A 22,518-nucleotide genomic window follows, 5' to 3' on the forward strand; every position below is an offset into this window, starting at 1 on the left:
CTTCATCTGTACTGATTGGAAATTAAACTTGGCAGGTGAAAACAATATGGTGGCAGTTCATTATTAGGCTGGATTCCACCTGGTCAGTTCTTTCAGATAAGAGCAGTCGAGAAGGCGAAGCGAGGACCGATTTAGACAATCGGGAAAGAGCCCTAAGAAAGTGTGTATTTTTTTATTGTATGCAAACATTACTCTTACTTAAGTAGTAGAGTCCTGGCGTCCATCTCGGCATTGGCCTCTCCGGGAACATCAAACTTGTTGGCGAGGGTGAGGGACACCTCTGTCTTCCCCATAGTCTCCCTGTTGGGGTCCCCTGGGGGGAGGGGGTTCTCACCTGGAGGGAGAACAGGGGACAGTTAGAGGAGAGGAAGTTGTGTCATTCACATCCACTGTAGAAACCCATGAAGTTGTGGGGAGGGTGGAAGGAAGCTCTAAGAGGGGAGAGCGATGACCGGTGAGACATTTAGAAGACTATGGTTTCTTCACTGATGGAGTAGGACAGAGCAGATACACCACGGACACATAGGAAACATTTATTAGGCCTGCATCTTGCCCCTCTACATTTTACATGTATGAATATATGAACACAGCATACTTTTGTCTACGGTACTGACCCATGGCATACCTACGGTACTGACCCATGGCATACCTACGGTACTGACCGATGAGGGACTATGGAATACCTACGGTACTGACCGATGAGGGACTATGGAATACCTACGGTACTGACCGATGAGGGACTATGGAATACCTACGGTACTGACCGATGAGGGACTATGGAATACCTACGGTACTGACCGATGAGGGACTATGGAATACCTACGGTACTGACCGATGAGGGACTATGGAATACCTACGGTACTGACCGATGAGGGACTATGGAATATCTACGGTACTGACCGATGAGGGACTCTATGGTGGGCACCTCTCCCAGGTCTTCCAGCAGCTCGTGGATGGGGTCGTTGTGCTCTGAGGCGATGGCATCCTGGTGGTCCAACAGCAGCTGGGGGGGGGACGAGCAGGGACATTACAATGTGAAAATCTTTATTGTTCACACAATGTGGCTTCATGTGGAAGCAAACACTAAAACACATTATCCCTCTGTGGTACTGGCTATGAGAAAATACACTAGTACTTAGTCACAAATTGTACAAAATGACTCCTCCACGTATAATTTGGGTTTTTCACAACAGAGAAAAAGTACTCACTGAGATAAGTGTGTAAGAGAGTACTCATTTTTATTTATGAGGGCAGAAATAAGCATGTCTTCCTGTGTGTGTGACTGACCGTGTGTGTGTTGATGACCTCCCCTATAGAGATGTAGATGACAGGTTTCTGAAGCGTGACCAGATCAGAGTACTGATCCACGTTGAACTTGTCCTCCAATGACGGGACGTCACACGCCGCCAAGAAGAAACGCCTGCGGAGGGACAGAGATACAAGGAGGGTAAGAAGCTACACACATGCCCCGCCCACCTCAGGACACCCTCTTACCAGCCATTATTTCCATATTTAGGTTAGTAAATGTAAATTCACGTGTCACAATCTTTGGTTGACAATTTATTTTAAAAAAGAGAAGCAACACATATTCTAACTCTTGCTTGTACAAAGCACAATTTCATGTTTTTATGATCCTGTAAAATGTCTTCTGACCCTTCAAACACATGCCAGGCCCCTTCAAACACATGCCAGGCCCCTTCAAACACACGCCAGGCCCCTTCAAACACACGCCAGGCCCCTTCAAACACACGCCAGGCCCCTTCAAACACACGCCAGGCCCCTTCAAACACATGCCAGGCCCCTTCAAACACATGCCAGGCCCCTTCAAACACATGCCAGGCCCCTTCAAACACATGCCAGGCCCCTTCAAACACATGCCAGGCCCCTTCAAACACATGCCAGGCCCCTTCAATCACATGCCAGGCCCCTTCAATCACATGCCAGGCCCCTTCAAACACATGCCAGGCCCCTTCAAACACATGCCAGGCCCCTTCAAACACATGCCAGGCCCCTTCAAACACATGCCAGGCCCCTTCAAAGGATCAACAATGGAACGTGTTTTTTGATCTGCATTCATTTCAATGTCGATGCTTAGATGGGGATTAAACGCACCAAGATAATATTTATAGCACAAGACAGAGATAAGTGATAAATGTTTTCCATTTTAACATTTTCCAAAGCATGCCCTAATGAACACGACCCATAAAGACCGTCCTCCACTGCACCTGAACTTCTGGTAGGAGCTGCTGAGGTACTCGTTGATGGGGTTGAGGTGGGCGTTGTCCCCCAAGAACATCTTATTGGACGCGGCGTGCTGCAGCATCTTGGCGATGGAGCCCAGGTTCCGCCGTTGGTCTGTGGTCAGCTGACCTCCGGCCGACAGGTCGATGATGTCGAAGGCGTCGGGCGCCACGATGGCCGGATTCATGTAGCGGTAGTACAGCAGGTTACCCACGATCTGAACAGACACACCCCCGTTAAATAGAGCACTGTACCTCCTGTAGGCAACACCAAGCCTGTCAAGGGACACCAGTGGACAGGGTTTTACAAGTTGTATAAAACTGTTGCTGTGTCCCAGTAATCTTGGACTCCTTTCCTTTATAGCCAATACATTATAGCCACTAATCTTGGACTTGAAAAAGTTAAGTAATGTTCAGAGATTCAAACTTACTAGTCAGGGAGAAAAGGAGACAAGGGAAGTTTGCAGCGAAGAGGAAGGAAGGTTTAACAGAATTGGTATGCAGCCTGGGTGTTTGTAGAGAAGGAGGGGGGACTGTCTCACCTTGTCTCAGCAGGAGTACAGAAAGACATGTTCCAACAGAGGAGAGAAGACAAGGGAAGAGATCATAGCTGTAGAAAGGGGAGGAAGAGAAGGTGAACAAGGGAGAGAGGAGAGATGGAGTTAAGGAGAGGGAAGAGAAAGAAGGAAACCACATTCAGTAGAAGAGTGATACCAAGTCAAGCTCACCAGGAAAACAGTGCAAGTAGCAAAGTAGAGCAGAGCACAGCAGAGCCCCGTACTAGCAGAGCCCCGTACTAGCAGAGCCCCGTACTAGCAGAGCCCCGTACTAGCAGTACAGTGTAACAGTTGACTATGGTATAAGAATGATATAATGACACCTTTAGAAGCTCGTCCTCTGTAGCGTCAGGGAACTTCTCATGGAGTGTGTCCTTCAGCACCTTGGAGGTGAAACGCATCCCATACCTGACACACACAAAGACCCATTTCTTTACTTTCTAGACTGCATTTAGAACTGGTTTATTCCCTAGAAGTGACCCTCTCTCATAGAAGTGATAAGCATCATAACCCACAGTTGCTGGTTCATGTTCTGTAGAGCAGGGATGAAAAAAGGGAGTCACACAGGCTACATCTAATGTCTGCTGCTTCTCCTTTACAACATTTAAAACTATCAATTCATGTCACAGATTCCAGGTCTAAATCACCGGTTGATAAAAAGGCAAGGTTGAGAACTAGTAGATGTGGCCCGAGGGCAGTAGTAGTTTGGACATTCCCATTCCAAGATGACGGGTGGACAGGCAGACATATTGAGTGTTCCAATCAAATTGCTGTGGTCTGAAGGGCTCTGTCCCTTATCGTAATTCTATTGAGAACAGAGCTAGAGACACTTACGGGATTTTGTCCACAGAGACAATGATGGCGGACAGGAACTTGTCTGTGACCGTCCTCATGTTCTTGATGGATGCTTCCAGGCGAGTGCGCACCTCCTCGTGACTCATAGCCTGCTCTGGTGTTACCTCATAGGGTAGTTTACTGTTGGAGAAAAGGGGAGGGGCAAGAGGTGGTACAGAAAGGGGGGGAGGGAAAGAGCGAGAGAAAGGTACACAGTCATACAATTTCACTTAGAAATTGTAACGACAGCTCTAATACTTTCCATCTTTGAACAGTTGACGCCAAACTCCAACTCCTCTGACAGTCTCCTCTGAACTCCATTACCCAGACTCCTCCTCCTCTCACCTGGCCTCTCCAGTTTGTGTCTCCATCTGGTTGACCCAGCTCTTGTAGATGTCCACTGGGTCAGTCTTGATGTTCAGCGTCTTGTCGTCCATGATTTCTTTGACGACAGGTGCCAGGATCTGACGCAGTGCATTCTGGCCTCGGGCGCCACGGTTGAAGCTCACCACCATCTTGATGACCGTGGGGTTGCCCGTGACGATCTCCTGGATCTGATCCACTTTAGATCTGAGAACACAAGGTCAGGAACATGGTGAGACACTGCTAGACTGTATAAGTGTTTCTGTGTGACTCAGTTGGTAGAGCATAGCGCTTCGTCGCCAAGGCTCATGTGTTCGATTCCCGCTAGGGCTACCCATATGAAATATGCATGACTGTAAGTGGCATATGTTAAGTTATAAAATGGGTGATTCGATCCCTGAATGCTGATTGGCTGACAGCCGTGGTATATCAGACCGTATACGGGTATGGCTGTAATTACATTGGTAACCAGTTTATAATAGCAATACGGTACCATGGGGGTTTGTGGTATATGGCCAATATACTATGGCTAAGGGCTGTATCCAGGCACTCCACGTTGCGTCATGCGTAAGAACAACCCTTATCCATGGTATATTGGCCATATACCACACCTCCCCAGGCCTTATTGATGAATCCTAGTATTAGCTCCTTACTTGATCTCCTCCTGCAGGGCGGTCTTGAAGAGTTTGAGCAGCAGGTACTCCTCTCTCTGGTTGGAGGCGTAGTTATACAGGGTGAAGATCACAGAGTCCATGAACTTAGTGGACTTATTCTGGGGCATCTGGAAGATCAGCTTGGCCAGGTAGGTGGGGTTGGTCTGCAGGGAGGACAGAAAGGAAACGTTAACTACAGTTAGATTGGATGTTTTCCTGTTCCGTTTCTAGTCTGTCTCACTTACTGTCACCTACAGTATTTTATGTTTCTCAACTGTTTGCGAGTGCGATTCTCTTTGCAGTACAGCTTTGCTAACTGTTTGAGGAGATCGATACATGTGTTGACACACAGCATCTACAGTACCTGCAGCAGGTAGAAAAGATACTGATAGGCCTCCAGCTTGAGCCTCTTCTCCTTGCTCAGAGCCTTCAGGCCTCCTCTCTGTTTGTTCATCATCATCAGGTTGGACAGCTCGCCCTTGTTCTTCTTGGTCAGCTTGTTGCTGTGGGACACCACCTCCTGCAGGGTGATCTTGTTCTTGACCAGCAGGCCGATCTTGATGTCCATCAGGTTCAGGTCATTCTCCAGCTGCTGGTTGGAGCGGATGTTGGTGACCACCTCCTCCCGGAGCCTCATCAAGTCCAGCTCTTCCTGAAAGTCCTGGTCGCTGTGGTCCAGTAGGTGTACGAACTTGCGCACCACCGCCATGGGAGGATCGTCAGCGTTGACTGTGTGAGAGAGACCGTGAGAGAGAGGGATTCAGTCAGGATGGAGTCGTATGTGGCAGAAAGAACAGCTGGGAGACGAGACTCCGTACGGAGAGAAGATGGTGAAAAGAGAAACCCAGTGGTGGGTGAGGGTTCTCATCATCATCATCATACTCACTGAGTGTCTTGTAGTCGTCTCTGGCTTTGTTGGCTCTGATGAACGCCTGGATCTTCACCACATCATTGATCTGCCACAACAAAGCAAACAGCAGTCACTTCACTGATCAAGAACATGACTGTTCCAAATGGCACCCCATTCCCTTAATAGAGCGCTGGTCAAAAGTAGTGCACTATATAGGGAATGGGGTGCCTTTTTGGGACACATGACATTTGTAAAGAGAAACATTACGTTGGTAATCTGTAGTTAGTCAGGGTACAGAGAGACATCTAGCCTAGTAGCCTCATTAAGCTGAACGGACATTTAATGTGGGACGAGTGTGTCCCAAATGGCACCCAATTTCCTATATAGTACACTACTTCTGACCAGGGCCCATAGGGCTCTGGTCAAAAGTAGTGCGCCATTTGAAAATTGTGCACTATTTAGGGAATAGGGTGCCATTGGGTCGCAGAGAGAGTAAATGTCAGTGGATGTGTCAGGCGAGGATATAAAGAGTTAGATGTGACGTCATACAGTGAATACAGAAGACTAGAGAACAGACAGCCCTGGACACACCATATAACTACAACTCACCTCAATCAATCACATTTATGAAGGCGCTTTTCACAAAATTGACAACGTGCGTCGCTGTTACCTGGGCTAGAGTCCAGTAGTAGCATAGTAACAAGGCAACATTCCCTGGGAGCAGGAAACCTGGACAGGAACCAGACTCTACAAGCTACTGGACCTTCTAGCTACTTGTCTTTCGTCAAAGATTCATACTCATTTTACAGAAATACCTTTTTTTTTTAAATAGTAATTCACCCTCAAACTCAACTCTGGAACTGGAAGCCAGTTCCACTGCATGTTTTCATTGTTCCCCTCTAATCAGGGACTGATTTAGACCTGGGACACCAGGAATTAATTATCAGATAGAAGAGAAAGTCAGCAGGCTCCAGATCTCGTAAGGTAACAGTTGAGTACCCCTAATATATCAAATGGTTAACATTTGTTCAATCTGGGATTCAAACTCCCCACTACTAATACATTTAAATGACTTGTGTATCTTGTAAAATAAGGGTTAACTAAATACATCAACTCACATGGTCCTTGAAGTGCTTCAGGCGGTCTCTGTACTTCTTGCGAGCTTGGTGCATCCTCACCATCGACTGGATCTAAAACAATAACTCAACTAGGTCAATACTAAAAAAGATTTGAAATTCACCAAAAACCTAAGACTTAAAGGAAAAGCAGCAACACAGGCTCATGTTCATTAAGGCCCAAAAGAAAAGAAAATGGACTGAAACAGGGAGGGACAACCTGGCCTTGTCCAATAAGAAAAGTAAATGTTTATTTTGCAAAGCGTTTAGAACGTTGCATGCCCCAATGAACAGGACCCACCAATCAAGGTCATGTATTGTTGTTTAATTATAAAGATGGCTACACGTACAGTAGGTGGAGACCTTACCTTTACAGCATCCTCACTGTGGTCATTCAGGTACTCCTTCCTCTTTATGTAGACCTTCCTCTGCTTGTAGCCTCTAAAATGAGCCTGTAAGATACAGACAAATATACAGGACCAGTGTTAAGCAGCACAAGAGCATTTGTAGGGCCAAATTCACAGACCGTCTGAGTCCTAGACTAAAAATCATGCTCAATGGAGAATCACCATTGAAAGTGCTCTTTGACCAGGCTTAATCTGAGTCTGAGAAACTGTCCCTCAAAGTTAAACATGCCAATAAAGTGGTAGAATGTTTTCTTTAAAATATCAGCAGTTCCCACTTGGCCCAAACCCTTCAGGGTTTGCAGAACTGGGTAGATACTGTTGAAGGCTTAGGGCTAAGGGAATGATTTGAGACTGGCTGTGTAGCACTGGGGTTGTGTATGTTATATCACATCCAGCCATGATTGTTTTTATTTAACTAGGCAAGTCAGTTGAGAACAAATTCTTATTTACAATGACGCTCGAGGAACAGTGGGTTAACTGCCTTGTTCAGGGGCAGAACTACAGATTTTAACCTCGTCAGCTTGTCGTAGCAGAATCAGAATTAGTTAGGTAACATTGATAAGATGTTTTATCTACTTTCATAAGTATGCTTATGTGGGAAAGTTACTTGGGCCCAGAGAGGGGAGAGGTCAGGCTTGTCTTCATATGTGAATGTCTTTTAAACCATGTGAAGGTATGATTGAGGGGGACAATTATCTCTTGGCTCCACAATGTCTGTGTGCTAGTCACTCCCTACTTTTCCCATTGGGGGGAGGAGTATGACAGTGTCTGGAGCCACTGTATGTCCCCTCTGATGTCCAAACTTGTCTTTCATGGTATATGACCTAGAGGCTCACTCCTCTCCGTGAGCTTGTCCTGGAGGGATTGTATTTGAGATGGGAGAATCTAGAATTGACAATTGATATATGCCATTGGATGAGGTAATGTTTTGGTAATATCAAGAACGAGAAGTAGAACCTCGTCTAAGAGAGCAAACTGAAGGATAATGTATAGCTAATGCTGTCTGGCTATGGGATACTCCTCTCAAGTAAAAGTCTTCCTGTGTGCAGTTTTCCTAAGACCTGGGGTTCGTCATTGAGTTGAGGGGTGGATCTTTGCTATAAAAGATCTGTTGCCATTATGTTGACACTCTCAGAATTAATTTATTGACACTGAATTGATCTGAGAGTCAAAGAGCTATGGTGAAGCTCATATTACTAAAATATTAAGTTTAAAGTATAACTCTGACTTGTGTGTAGTTTGTAAACTCTCCTTTCACTTAGTAATACAGGAAATTACCACGACAAGCTCGGGATTCGATCCAGCAACTTTTCGGTTACTAGTTCAAGCTCTACCTGCCGCCCCTGGAGTCCCATAGGCATATACAATTAGGAGTCCCATAGGCATATACAATTAGGAGTCCCATAGGCATATACAATTAGGAGTCCCATAGGCATATACAATTAGGAGTCCCATAGGCATATACAATTAGGAGTCCCATAGGCATATACAATTAGGAGTCCCATAGGCCTATACAATTAGGAGTCCCATAGGCCTATACAATTAGGAGTCCCATAGGCATATACAATTAGGAGTCCCATAGGCATATACAATTAGGAGTCCCATAGGCATATACAATTAGGAGTCCCATAGGCCGGCGCACAATTGGCCCAGCGTCGGCCGGGTTTAGGCCATCATTGTAAATAAGAATTTGTTCTCAACTCACTTGCCTAGTTAAATAAAGGTCACATTTAAAATATATACATTTTCAAAGTGTGTACTGTGAAATGTGTAATGACTATGGGTGAATCTCAATTGTATTTCCTTGATTGCTCGCGCCCCCTCTCCTCCTTCTCAAAGCGCATTGGAGGAGAAGATCCGAGGGGAGGAATCTCAAGTCTTCTGTTCCAGTGGACTTTGAGAAGGAGATGAGGAGAAAGGATGTGAGGAATCAAGGAAATATTGAGATTCACTCCATGTCCAAAGGAAGGGAAGAGTTTGACCTCTGACCTGTATGGTGGTAATGGCTGGGTCCTGAGATTTCAGGAAGTCTTTTCTCTCCTTCAGGCCTTTCCTCACCAGGTAGCCGCGGCATCCGGCCTGCAGCTTGGCAATCAGGCTCTCATTGGCCAGCCACAGCTGCTCCCGGTTGTAGGTGGTGGTCACCCCGGAAACCACAGACTGATTGACAACACAGAGAGCCAGTCACACACAGGCCCACTTACATAATGACAAACTATCAACACAGCTTTAGGGGTGGCAGTGGAAGGTGTGTGTGTTTTTAGCAAAAGAGATGGGAGTTAAGTGAGAATGATAAAGATAAATCTCAAATGGCAAATTCACCTAATCATACAGATACCAAGAAAGTAGTCTGTATGGACCATGACAGTATTCAGACTTGGGATCCACGCACTTAACTACTATTTTTTTGGCAAGTCTACTATTGATATTATTGAATGATTTATATTAAGGTCTGAGTTGCACACAATGATCTCAACTATACATTCGCCTGCATGAGCATAAACAATCTAAGACTTGAGGTTGTCCACTTAGCTACGGAGGAGTTTAGTATTAGCATTCCCTTTTAAAAACAATGGGAGTGGTAGGAGGAGCGCTGTTAGCATGCTCCACAAAACTACATCATTACAACACCACAGTACTGCGGCCTGTTCAGCTGGGTGCAGCGTTATAGACCGTCCACATAGAAATGCATTTTGTAGAACAGAGGAGTCTCATTTAAGAGGGAATCATGCACGTTCTATTCATTATAATTCTATCTGCAAGGTTCTGAATGTTTCACCTCAATGAATACAGCCAGAGAGGAAGAGGCAAAGCCCTGTATGGTGTAGGGTGAAACTGCCCCTAGACACGGTCAGTCTTACATTTCCCCCACTAATGGTTGACGTTATGATTTGGGCAGGAGGAACTGATCCTAGCGCTGTACACAGGGGAAACTTCACCCCAGGGCTCCCAGTATCCATCTTAGCCTACCTGGATGTCCTCCTTGTTGAGCTGGGTGTTGTTCTGGAGGAAGTCTGCAGGTTCAGTCCAGGAGCCCTCTCCTGTCTTCAGGTTGTAGTAGTAGTTGTGTCCTCCCTTCACCCAGTGCTTCATCCAGTCACTGCCGTTGTCACCTGGAGCATGAACACAGCGTTACGGACATATTTCTCACCAAGTTATTTACAGACTGTACATCTTGATATATCTAGCTCCATCCATCTGTCAGTCAGGGAACCATGTATACCTTGTCTGTTGTACTAAAGCAAGTGATCAAGCTCCTTTATATCTGCAGTTCCTGGTTAAGAAACATCTTTTGACTATGAACATTAACTTGCTCTGGCTGATGCCATTTAGTCACAACTACTAATGGAAACTGCATGTTCCTGCACTAACTCATTGTAGAAGAAACTAATTGCAGGTAATGAACACAAAACAATAAAAGTAATGAAAGAAAACTTTCAATGGCACCCAATGCCCTATATAGGGCATATACAGTATATCCCCCTCCATAGGGGTCTGGTCAATAGTGCACTATGTAGGGAAAAGGGTGCCATTTGGGATGCAGCCATGACCATCCTCCTCACCATCCTGGGTCTTGTCCTGTTTGATCTTGGCCAGGTCGTCCTGGTAGTTCTGGACACACTCAGGGGTGACTCCGTAGAGGCCGGCCCCAGGGGAGCGCAGCGCAGCCAGGGTCTTAGGCGCCTCGCCACTGTCCACCGCTATGTTGATGGCCTGGATGGCCTGGGAGACTGACAAGGAAACAGGGAGACGAGTCATTTTTTTATCAAGGTTTTTTACTTGGTTTTTCAGTATTTCATCATGCTCTACTTACAGGAAATAGCTTGGAACCAAACCTGTGTTCAAATAGTACGTGTTCTTTCAAATACCTTCGCTGTGGTTGATTGAGATTGCCTGACACGCTGTAAAAATGGAATAGTCCCAAATGTGCTAAGCTTGCCCTTCGACACGCTGTAAAAATGGAATAGTCCCAAATGTGCTAAGCTTGCCCTTCTGACACGCTGGAAAAAATGGAATAGTCCCAAATGTGCTAAGCTTGCCCATATGACACTTCAGGCAGTTAATCAAATGTATTTGAAATAAATCTGATACTATGTGAACCCAGGTCTGCTTGGAACCCTGAGGAAAAGGTGCTTGTGGGACAGCTAGGGTGTGTACTATTCTTACACTGCAAGGCCTCCTGGGTATCCTTATTGGACATCAGTACGGCATTCTGGATCTCATCCAACCAGAGCACAGCAGAGGGGTCCTCGGTCTCCTGGAAGAACACACAGTGAGGTGGTCAGTCTAACGCCAAAAACAGCACACACCCACCCACCGGGTCTGCAGCATATTTACTGCCATTCTACTGAATTACCACTGGAGGGCGATCTCCTCCTGCTGAATAAGAGGACTTGGGTCTAAATGGCATCCAACCACAATGGCATGAGACCACAGGAAAGGGAACTCTATAGACTAGTACAGGGTGTCATGCCCACACAACTTACAACAGAATTCCATATGAAAATCCAGGACATTGAATTTCTGTTGAAATAAGTGGAATGACCAATCTCAGGAGATGGAGAACAGAAGTCATTAATGGCTGTTGTTATAAACCAAACATCTGATAGCAGTAAACACCTGCTTAGTGCAAAGGCCTACAGCAAGCAGTGAGAATCTACATCTTTAGTCTGATATCTAAGTTGCAGAAGTATGAAATACCTCTCATATCAGTCCACATTCCTGCAAAAGCATTCCCTCCCCGTGTACACTCTGACCATCATGACAAGTCATTTGGATGAGCATATTAGCTAACTGAAACCATGACATGACAGTTTGTCAAGTCTCTGTGTTTTAAGTACGCAGTAGCACAGACAGCTAGCTAACTCTCCCGGTCTCTGCTAGCTGGTTTCCGGAGGGAGCGGGGCTCGCTGCTAATAGGCCAACAGGACAGGCCCTCTTTGTGCCTCCCCCATCCCACCTACCCGCCCCTCCCCCATCCCACCTACCTGCCCCTCCCCCATCCCACCTACCTGCCCCTCCCCCATCCCACCTACCTGCCCCTCCCCCATCCCACCTACCTGCAGTGTTTCTGGGGAGGGGGGCTGGGGGAGACCGATACCAAAACTCTAGGTAGGTGTGGTTCCTTGTGCAAGCCAGGTAGGCAGGTAGTGGCTGCACTAGCAACATTCAGGGTGAAGTTTCCCCTAGATGCTGATACAGGGTCAGTTTTGTATTTCCCCCACAAATGGTTAAGGTTAGGATTGTGGTGGGGAAGCAGATCCTAGAGCTCTACCTAAGGGGAACACTGGCTCTCAATCCATCAGTGGCAGGATAGCTTTATTGACAGTAATTAAGGGGTTAGTGCTAATTCATATTGGTTTGGAAATCAGCCTTGCAGCTGGGGGCAGGTAGCGATACAGAAAGGGTGTGGTGCCAGAGAGGGGATGGGAGTAGAAGGACGCATCTTATTAACTAGGACTCCTGACAAACACACAACTGCTGGGTTGTGTTCATTAGGCACCAAACAGAAGAAAACAGACTAAAATAGGGAGGGACTGAAACACTCAATTTGTTACAATAGATTTAAATGTTTTTCACTGTGTGCCCTTATGAACTTATGAACCATGATCAGAATAGAGGAAGTGAAAGCCGATAGGGTGGTGTTCTTAGCCAGTGAACCCTCCCTTCATTGCCTCAGTAATGCAGTCTAGTCCCTACATGTCCTTATATAAAAAGTCTTCCTACAGAGAAGTCCTCTATTCCAGGATGTTGACTGGTATCAGAGGAATCAGTGGTCACAACACAGCTTGTGAACGTATACCTATCATCACAACACAGCTTGTGAACGTATACATATCATCAACACAGCTTGTGAACGTATACGTAACATAAAAACATCACAACACAGCTTGTGAACGTATACATATCACAACACAGCTTGTGAATGCACATGCACCCCATGGACACATAACATCACAACACAGTGAGCATAAAAACATCACAACACAGCTTGTGAAGTCACATCACAACACAGCACACACATAAAAACATCACAACACAGCCGTACATAAAAACATCACAACTTTAATGATGATGCACACACACACAGCCGTACATGCTTTAATGATGATGTGAGCGATGAAGCTGGACTTGTACAGAGCTCCAGACTTGTCCCCCCACAGTGTTTACTTTGGCCGTCAAGCTGAACCCTCAGACCACAAGACTGGCACTGAAAAATATCACAGGCTGTACATGGATGTCTGGCATCACATGAACAATCCCTGATGAAACATCAGCGTCTGAGAAAGAAATCTGGGCCGTGTTCAGAAACAGGGACACACCATCTGAACTTGTCCAATAAGAAACTTTTCTTTTTCTGTTAAACATTTTGCTGCAGCGTGCTCTAACAGGGGCCTATAGTCACACACTATAAACCTAGTTGTGTATACAAAACTATATCTCAAACCTATTGCTCTATGGGCCACCAAAAGGCTAAAGAATTCATTAGTGAATCATTGCACAAAAGTATAGATCTACAGTAGGTCTAGGATCTGAAGTCAGATTCTATGTATTAACCTGGGGCCTGTTCAGAGGGCGTGATGTTACAGAAAAGAATAGAACAGATACAGCCAGATATGATCTGAAAGTTCCGCCATAATGAATATACCCCTGTGTTCATTCTCCTTCAACAGCTCCCATTCCTTCCCATCTGCTACTATCCCCATGTCCCATCAACCCCCTCCACCTGCAGCTGTGGAGCACATGAGCAGCATCAGGCCTTTGAAATCCAGCCAGAACCTCTTGTTTCTAACAACTTCCTGTGTCTGAGCCGCGTGTCTGACAGTCATCCAAATCTGAACGCACCGTAGTAGAGTCACTCCTAGAGCAGGACTTTCAGCCATGGATTTGATCCTTTGGAGACAATGAAGATATTTGACCCCTACGTGTGTGGTGTATGTATACACGGAGTATACCAAACATTAGGAACATCTTCCTAATATTGAGTTGCACCCCCCTCCTTTTGCCCCCAGAACAGCCTTAATTCACCGGGGCAGGGACTCAAGTGTTCCATGGGGATGCTGGCCCATGTTGACTCCAGTGCTTCTCACAGTTGTGTGAAGTTGCCTGGATGTCCATTAGGTGTTGGACCCTTGTTGATACACATAGGAAACTGTTGAGTGAAAACCCAGCAGCGTTGCAGTTCTTGACACAAACCGGTGCACCAAGCACCAACTACCATACCCTGTTCAAAAGGCACTTAAATATTTTGTCTTGCCCAATCACCCTCTGAATGGCACAGATAAACAATTCATGTCTGAATTGTCTTAAGGCTCAAAAATCCTTCTTTATCCCGTCTCCTCCCCTTCATCTACATGGATTAAAGTGGATTTAACAAGTGACATCAATAAGGGATCACAGCTTTCACCTGGATTCACCTGGTCAGTCTGTCATGAAAAGAGCAGGTGTCCCTAATGTTTTGTACACTCAGTGTATGTCTGTCGGTCTTGTCCAAAACCAACCCACCACAAAGGAGAATGCTCCCCTCAGTTATCAGACCCATGGAGGGGCCCCGAGAGCCCAGGTGAAACCAACTAAATGGGCCTACTATGAAAAGTCCCCTTCTGATGTAGTGCTCAGCTTCGTGCCCTTTTAAGGAAGCAGACAGAGTAGTCCTGGCTTGTTATTTCCTATGCCTGTGAAAAAGATCACCAGGGAAATGGCTTGCTTTCTTTACCGCCCCCTACCACTCCCCTCCTCCCTCGCTCTCCTTCCTTCTTTCCCTAAAAGCGTGATTTGGAAAAAGGTCTTGGCAAACAAACGTCACATTGCCACGACGGGAACGCTTGAGATGTGACCGGCCCGTTGTTGACAATTAAAACATTCTCCCGCACACTGGCTGTGAGAGTACAAGGGCGGAGGCCAAGATAGTCTATCATTGATAAGACACATTTAGTTTTCTATCTTTTGGCCAATTTCTAACAGGAAAAACTGAGCGAGAAACACACACACTGTGGACACTTTCTATTTAATTCTTCTGGCTTTAAGTTTTAGCAATGATGAGTCATTCTGGTTAAAAACTTGGACAAGCCAGCTTATGTGGAAAGTGCAGCTCACTGAGCTAAAGCTTTGGTCCAATAACTATATCAGAATTTCATAATATGTGACTTCTCTGTGTGGTTGTACATCTACAGTCTTCCTCACAGCAGTTCACGTCAGCATTTTGTCTGTGGTAAACCATGGCCCTTACCCTTTTCACCCCACCTGCATCTTCTCTTGTTAACCTTTCTGTTTCACCAGGAAACACAACCAAATGTGGGACCAGAGCGGTGACATCATATGGGACCATTACATAGATGTGCACATACAAGAACAACGACACTCATCACCCCACCCAGGCAAGATAACACAGTTAAGTTAGTCAGAGGCTGTGTGTGTGTGTGTGTCAGGTCTAATGAGTTTATGGCTTGTATCTACACTAATCTACTTCCCAGTAACAAGACTGAGTCTCGGTCAGCCCGTTTGGCTTTGAATTGGGCTACACAGTTTGACTGCTGTACATAGACTATTTTAGTCAGTCCTTTTGTTGTTAAGTTGAAAGAAGGAAGAGAGAAAGAAAGAGGGAGCGAGATGAAAGAGGGAAAGAGAGAGTTCACTTGCTTTGGCAATATTAATGCCATGCCAATAAAGCCCTTGAATTCAATTCAAATGATAAAGAGGGAAAAGACCAAGGGAAGGAGAGTCAAAAAGAGAGAATGAAAATGAAAGAAAAGATGGGGGTGCGAGACAGACAGGAAGTGAGTGGGAGGGGTAAGCAGGACCAGCCGGGGGAGCAGAAAGCATGATCACACCATGACATCACTGAGGGGGTTAGTGGGAGTCATGTGGGGATGATGGGGCTGAATCACATGGAGTCAGTCCACTGTCCCTCAGGACATCAGCCAAGAAAACACCACTCAAAAATAACATTTATACACAGACTAACAATTATATTTACGCATGACTACAATAATATTCTGGTTGTTTAGAGATGTGTATATTAAAAGAAAGTTAAAGATACATGTTTACTTATAGTACAGAGCCTGTAGTCCTTAAGGTAGCCCCATCCCACTTCTGACACCAATGTTGCCAATTTTTATACACCATACTTATTAAGCGTAGGTTGGAACAAAGGTTAGGCACTATATTTGAAGGTCTGTCTTAGAGACACACTCAACAACCTATTGAAAAAACACCTGTGAACTAACTGTAGGTGAGCTATATTTGCATACAGTGCCTCGGGTGTTTGTATAATCCCAACGTAGCATTGTGCACTCCGACACACCCCTGCCGACCTCGGGACCTGTCCATCACCAAGCAAACAGACACTGATGAGAAACTGCTGCTCTACTCAACTGTAAACAAGTGTTAAATATCTACAGTACCAAATGATCTGCTTCTACTTTGCATATTACATGCAAATAGTTGGGTCAAGTGTGTTTTTGCATCAAACTTTTTCAATTTTATGTAATTTTAGGTCAAAAAAGCCTATCAGATGAAAACATCTGCAGGGCTAGCTCTATGCTAGTGTGATTCAAGGGCATCCAACACCGATGTTCAAACTCCCATCAGTCAGTAATGCTCTGAAACCAGACAGACTCCCATCAGTCAGTAATGCTCTGAAACCAGACAGACTCCCATCAGTCAGTAATGCTCTGAAACCAGACAGACTCCCATCAGTCAGTAATGCTCTGAAACCAGACAGACTCTCATCAGGCAGTAATGCTCTGAAACCAGACAGACTCTCATCAGTCAGTAATGCTCTGAAACCAGACAGACTCCCGTCAGTCAGTAATGCTCTGAAACCAGACAGACTCCCATCAGTCAGTAATGCCAGACAGACTCTGAAACCATCACCAAAGTAATGCTCTGAAACCAGACAGACTCTCATCAGTCAGTAATGCTCTGAAACCAGACAGACTCCCATCAGTCAGTCAAACCAGACAGACTCCCATCAGTCAGTAATGCTCTGAAACCAGACAGACTCATCAGTCAGTAATGCTCTGAAACCAGACAGACTCATCAGTCAGTAATGCTCTGAAACCAGACAGACTCCCATCAGTCAGTAATGCTCTGAAACCAGACAGACTCCCAGACTCCCATCAGTCAGTAATGCAGTCAGTCAATGCTCTGAAACCAGACAGACTCCCATCAGTCAGTAATGCTCTGAAACCAGACAGACTCCCATCAGTCAGTAATGCTCTGAAACCAGACAGACTCCCATCAGTCAGTAATGCTCTGAAACCAGACAGACTCCCATCAGTCAGTACTCTGAAACCAGACAGACTCCCATCAGTCAGTAATGCTCAGACAGACTCCCATCAGTCAGTAATGCTCTGAAACCAGACAGACTCCCATCAGTCAGTAATGCTCTGAAACCAGACAGACTCCCATCAGTCAGTAATGCTCTGAAACCAGACAGACTCCCATCAGTCAGTAATGCTCTGAAACCAGACAGACTCCCATCAGTCAGTAATGCTCTGAAACCAGACAGACTCTCAGTAATGCTCTGAAACCAGACAGACTCCCATCAGTCAGTAATGCTCTGAAACCAGACAGACTCCCATCAGTCAAACCAGACAGACTCCCATCAGTCAGTACTCTGAAACCAGACAGACTCCCATCAGTCAGTAATGCTCTGAAACCAGACAGACTCCCATCAGTCAGTAATGCCAAACCAGACAGACTCCCATCAGTCAGTCAGTAATGCTCTGAAACCAGACAGACTCCCATCAGTCAGTAATGCTCTGAAACCAGACAGACTCCCATCAGTCAGTAATGCTCTGAAACCAGACCAGACAGACTCCCATCAGTCAGTAATGCTCTGAAACCAGACAGACTCAGTAATGCTCTGAAACCAGACAGACTCCCATCAGTCAGTAATGCTCTGAAACCAGACAGACTCCCATCAGTCAGTCAGTCTCTGAAACCAGACAGACTCCCATCAGTCAGTAATGCTCTGAAACCAGACAGACTCCCATCAGTCAGTCAGTAATGCTCTGAAACCAGACAGACTCCCATCAGTCAGTAATGCTCTGAAACCAGACAGACTCTCATCAGTCAGTAATGCTCTGAAACCAGACAGACTCCCGTCAGTCAGTAATGCTCTGAAACCAGACAGACTCCCATCAGTCAGTAATGCTCTGAAACCAGACAGACAGTCAGTAATGCTCTGAAACCAGACAGACTCCCATCAGTCAGTAATGCTCTGAAACCAGACAGACTCCCATCAGTCAGTAATGCTCTGAAACCAGACAGACTCCCATCAGTCAGTAATGCTCTGAAACCAGACAGACTCCCATCAGTCAGTAATGCTCTGAAACCAGACAGACCCATCAGTCAGTAATGCTCTGAAACCAGACAGACTCCCATCAGTCAGTAATGCTCTGAAACCAGACAGACTCCCATCAGTCAGTAATGCTCTGAAACCAGACAGACTCCCATCAGTCAGTAATGCTCTGAAACCAGACAGACTCCCATCAGTCAGTAATGCTCTGAAACCAGACAGACTCCCATCAGTCAGTAATGCTCTGAAACCAGACAGACTCCCATCAGTCAGTAATGCTCTGAAACCAGACAGACTCCCATCAGTCAGTAATGCTCTGAAACCAGACAGACTCCCATCAGTCAGTAATGCTCTGAAACCAGACAGACTCCCATCAGTCAGTAATGCTCTGAAACCAGACAGACTCCCATCAGTCAGTAATGCTCTGAAACCAGACAGACTCCCATCAGTCAGTAATGCTCTGAAACCAGACAGACTCCCAGTCAGTAATGCTCTGAAACCAGACAGACTCCCATCAGTCAGTAATGCTCTGAAACCAGACAGACTCCCATCAGTCAGTAATGCTCTGAAACCAGACAGACTCCCATCAGTCAGTAATGCTCTGAAACCAGACAGACTCCCATCAGTCAGTAATGCTCTGAAACCAGACAGACTCCCATCAGTCAGTAATGCTCTGAAACCAGACAGACTCCCATCAGTCAGTAATGCTCTGAAACCAGACAGACTCCCATCAGTCAGTAATGCTCTGAAACCAGACAGACTCCCATCAGTCAGTAATGCTCTGAAACCAGACAGACTCCCATCAAGTAATGCTCTGAAACCAGACAGACTCCCATCAGTCAGTAATGCTGCTGAAGAGACTCCCATCAGTCAGTAATGCTCTGAAACCAGACAGACTCCCAGTCAGTAATGCTCTGAAACCAGACAGACTCCCATCAGTCAGTAATGCTCTGAAACCAGACAGACTCCCATCAGTCAGTAATGCTCTGAAACCAGACAGACTCCCATCAGTCAGTAATGCTCTGAAACCAGACAGACTCCCATCAGTCAGTAATGCTCTGAAACCAGACAGACTCCCATCAGTCAGTAATGCTCTGAAACCAGACAGACTCTCATCAGTCAGTAATGCTCTGAAACCAGAGACAAGCGCAGAAGGAGAAAGTGGAGGAGTCTAACACCTCCACCCAGGTGACTGGTCCAGTTCATTACAATGAGGTGAGAAAGACACTGTCCCAGTAAAGCAGAAAGGAGAGGGTGTGTAATATGTGTTTGTGTGCTACGCAAAGTGTGTTTAAGGTGTGACATGAGTCAAGCAGCTCTGTGCCAAAACACACCCATTTTGTGTGTGTGTGTGTGTACACATCAATTGGTCCTTACATGTGCCTTCTCCCTGCGGGCCTCAAGCAGTTTGTCGTAGTAGTGCTGGGCGACAGAGGGGTCTACGTCTGTTAGCTTGGCTGCAGAGTGCAGGAGGGCTTCTAGGGTGTTCTGTGGGTCTCCCCCATCCAGAGCTTCGTTGATCTGACCGATGGCCACAATACCTACACATACCAAAGGGTTGATTAAGATAACACATCTTTATTGTTAGCAAAGGACAAATCCTTTGAAGCATTTATGAGCACAAGGGCATATAATACATCACAAGTGACAAACATAAGGATTAGCCTGAGACAGATATGGGAAGATAGAAGAGACAATCTGGTATGTTAGACACTTTAAAACCCATATGTTAGCATTGTCCATCTATTAGTGGAAGAGATCTATTTTTGAAAAAGTAACGCTATCTTTTTAATGATCTTATGACACCACTGTCTGACATCACCGTTATGTTCTCTTTTTCAACTCAGAATTCAGACTGATGAGGAATGTCCATAGAGTTGCATAGAGGGTGCACTTGGCCCAAAGCCTGTTTAGCATGGGCATCACCGTTGAGTGCTTTCACGGCACTGCCAATGTCACACTAGAGGACATTATAAAGAGAGAAGTACATGAGAGCTCATCTATGGGAATGTCTCAGACTTTCAAACATGTTGAGGAATATTGAGGTCAAGTGATCTTGAAAAGCCAAATAAATGAGGTGGAGTGACTCATTATCAGTGGTCTCCTCTTTTAGACCTATTTTATAGTTACAAGTCTTGGAAGTAGAGTTCTGCTGTGTGTGTGTGTGTGTGTGTGTGTGTGTGTGTGTGCATTCTGGCAAGTATGTGCATGTGTGTTCCTGCAAGTGTGCGCACGTGTGTTTGTGTACCTGTTTGTACGTGTGCATGCAAGTGTGTGGTCCACTCACGTTCGTGCTCCTCCTGTATGGTCAAGTTGACCTGGTCAACACAGGCCTGGATGTCGTTCCAGGTCAGATAGTCACTGCCTTCCTCCCTGGCCATTGCCTTCAGCCGCATCAATTCATCCATATACCTGAGACACCAACACCAGGGTTAATGAGTGACCATCCTAAATTAATGGGAATTATTGTTTCCATCTCATTTCTTCTAATTCTAATGAACCATCAAACCTAGTTACAGACTAACCAGTCAACTGAACAGACAACATCAAACCTCATAGTTACAGACTAACCAGTCAACTGAACAGACAACATCAAACCTCATAGTTGAGTGCCAGAAAATGAATTAGACTGTCAACTGAACAGACAACATCAAACCGGGACATTTATTGAGTGCCAGAAAATGAATTACTGTCGATTACAGACGTACATGTTTACTACAACGTAAATGTAGTTGTCATCAGCAACAACAAAAACATGACAGGCGTTTACAAGATCTGGTTAGACGGGTAGAAAACACATTAATACATCATTTATAGTTTCATATCTCTGAGGTTACTGTAGATGGTGCCAGTCTATCCAAATCTGGGATCGAGGCCTGAAGATGTCTTCAAAGGCATACAGCAGGATCTACACAACTAGTGACAGACAAGTGTCTGTCACGGTCTGTCTCTGTGCGTACCGCTGTGCGTATTCGTCCTCTACGTTACTGAGTCCAGTAACGGCGCTGGCCAGTTGTCTCCACATGGAATTCCGGTCGCCCACGTCCAACGCCCTATTTATCAACACCACCGACGACAACATCTCCACGGCAACCAGCAGCTCCGGATGGGACAGAGAACCCTTGGGGAACACAACCAGAACGTTCAACTAATCCATACCTCTGATACATTTATCAATATATTGTACTTAAGTCATCAATATAGTTGCCTTCTAATGCACAACCATGTTGAACCCTGTGGATCACTGACAGTTTAGCTAACTAATGTCTTTCTGAAAATATATTTCAAGATGTATTGTCAATAAGTACAATCATCAATACAGTTGCAATGCCTGACAATGTCCAACTGTGTCTCACATCGATTGAGACAGTGTGTGTGCATTAGTGTGTGTGTGCGTACATCTGGGCTCTGCTGCTGCAGGCTGGTCAGCTCTCTCTGATAGAGGTCGGCAGCGCTGGGGTAGACCTCGGGCAGCTGGGCATCAGGGTTCATCAGCTCTGCTGCCGTGTTCTCGGGCACACCCGCTCTGACGGCCGCGTTTATCCTCTCCACCGCCTGCAACACTATATACACAGAGAGACAGGGCGAGGAACATGGATTAAATACACTGGGCGAGGAACATGGATTAAATACACTGGGCGAGGAACATGGATTAAATACACTGGGCGAGGAACATGATTAAATCCACAGGGCGAGGAACATGATTAAATCTACAGGGCGAGGAACATGATTAAATACACTACACAGAGAGACAGGGTGAGGAACATGATTAAATACACAGGGCGAGGACCATGATTAAATACACAGGGTGAGGACCATGATTAAATACACTACACAGAGACAGGGCGAGGAATATGATTAAATACAACAGAGACAGGACTAACACACTAGACACAGAGCGATACAGGGTGGCAAATATTTTTTGAGCATGTTCTATAGCAATACTAGTGGAAACAGATTGAATCAGTAAGTGGTTGTATATAGGGGAAGAGAGGTAGAGGGGAAGTGTAACACAATCCTTGCGGCAGTTGTGAAGTGAAAAATAAGTTAAAACGTCAACAAGCAAAAATAAACCTTCTCTTTAAAATACACAGCACAAAGAGAGAAAGGGTGAAACCCACAAACGGAACAGAGTAGCCTGACTATCAGTAGGGTTAAAACCATGTGGAAAAGACACGTGATAAGCATACTGCA

The 22,518-nt window shown here is 45.6% G+C and overlaps 1 protein-coding gene across 1 annotated transcript in view; it reads right to left on the reverse strand.

Annotated features, from left to right (window-relative positions):
• Window positions 1-22,518, reverse strand: part of iqgap1 (IQ motif containing GTPase activating protein 1) — a 59,233-nt gene that overhangs the window by 6,732 nt on the left and 29,983 nt on the right. Inside the window, exons 12-31 of the mRNA XM_064989697.1 lie at window positions 21,724-21,887; window positions 21,285-21,445; window positions 20,612-20,736; window positions 19,702-19,865; window positions 11,187-11,277; window positions 10,583-10,750; window positions 9,990-10,132; window positions 9,009-9,179; window positions 6,981-7,064; window positions 6,616-6,687; window positions 5,534-5,603; window positions 5,012-5,376; window positions 4,648-4,811; window positions 3,977-4,201; window positions 3,632-3,772; window positions 3,121-3,205; window positions 2,226-2,458; window positions 1,288-1,420; window positions 901-1,003; window positions 199-334 (exon numbers count right to left, since the gene is read on the reverse strand). Of these exons, the coding sequence (XP_064845769.1) occupies window positions 199-334; window positions 901-1,003; window positions 1,288-1,420; window positions 2,226-2,458; window positions 3,121-3,205; window positions 3,632-3,772; window positions 3,977-4,201; window positions 4,648-4,811; window positions 5,012-5,376; window positions 5,534-5,603; window positions 6,616-6,687; window positions 6,981-7,064; window positions 9,009-9,179; window positions 9,990-10,132; window positions 10,583-10,750; window positions 11,187-11,277; window positions 19,702-19,865; window positions 20,612-20,736; window positions 21,285-21,445; window positions 21,724-21,887 (2,998 nt within the window). The remainder of the gene's footprint in view (window positions 1-198; window positions 335-900; window positions 1,004-1,287; window positions 1,421-2,225; window positions 2,459-3,120; window positions 3,206-3,631; window positions 3,773-3,976; window positions 4,202-4,647; window positions 4,812-5,011; window positions 5,377-5,533; window positions 5,604-6,615; window positions 6,688-6,980; window positions 7,065-9,008; window positions 9,180-9,989; window positions 10,133-10,582; window positions 10,751-11,186; window positions 11,278-19,701; window positions 19,866-20,611; window positions 20,737-21,284; window positions 21,446-21,723; window positions 21,888-22,518) is intronic.

The sequence above is a fragment of the Oncorhynchus masou genome, chromosome 2, assembly GCF_036934945.1.
Source record: "Oncorhynchus masou masou isolate Uvic2021 chromosome 2, UVic_Omas_1.1, whole genome shotgun sequence".
NCBI classification, from domain to species: domain Eukaryota; kingdom Metazoa; phylum Chordata; class Actinopteri; order Salmoniformes; family Salmonidae; genus Oncorhynchus; species Oncorhynchus masou.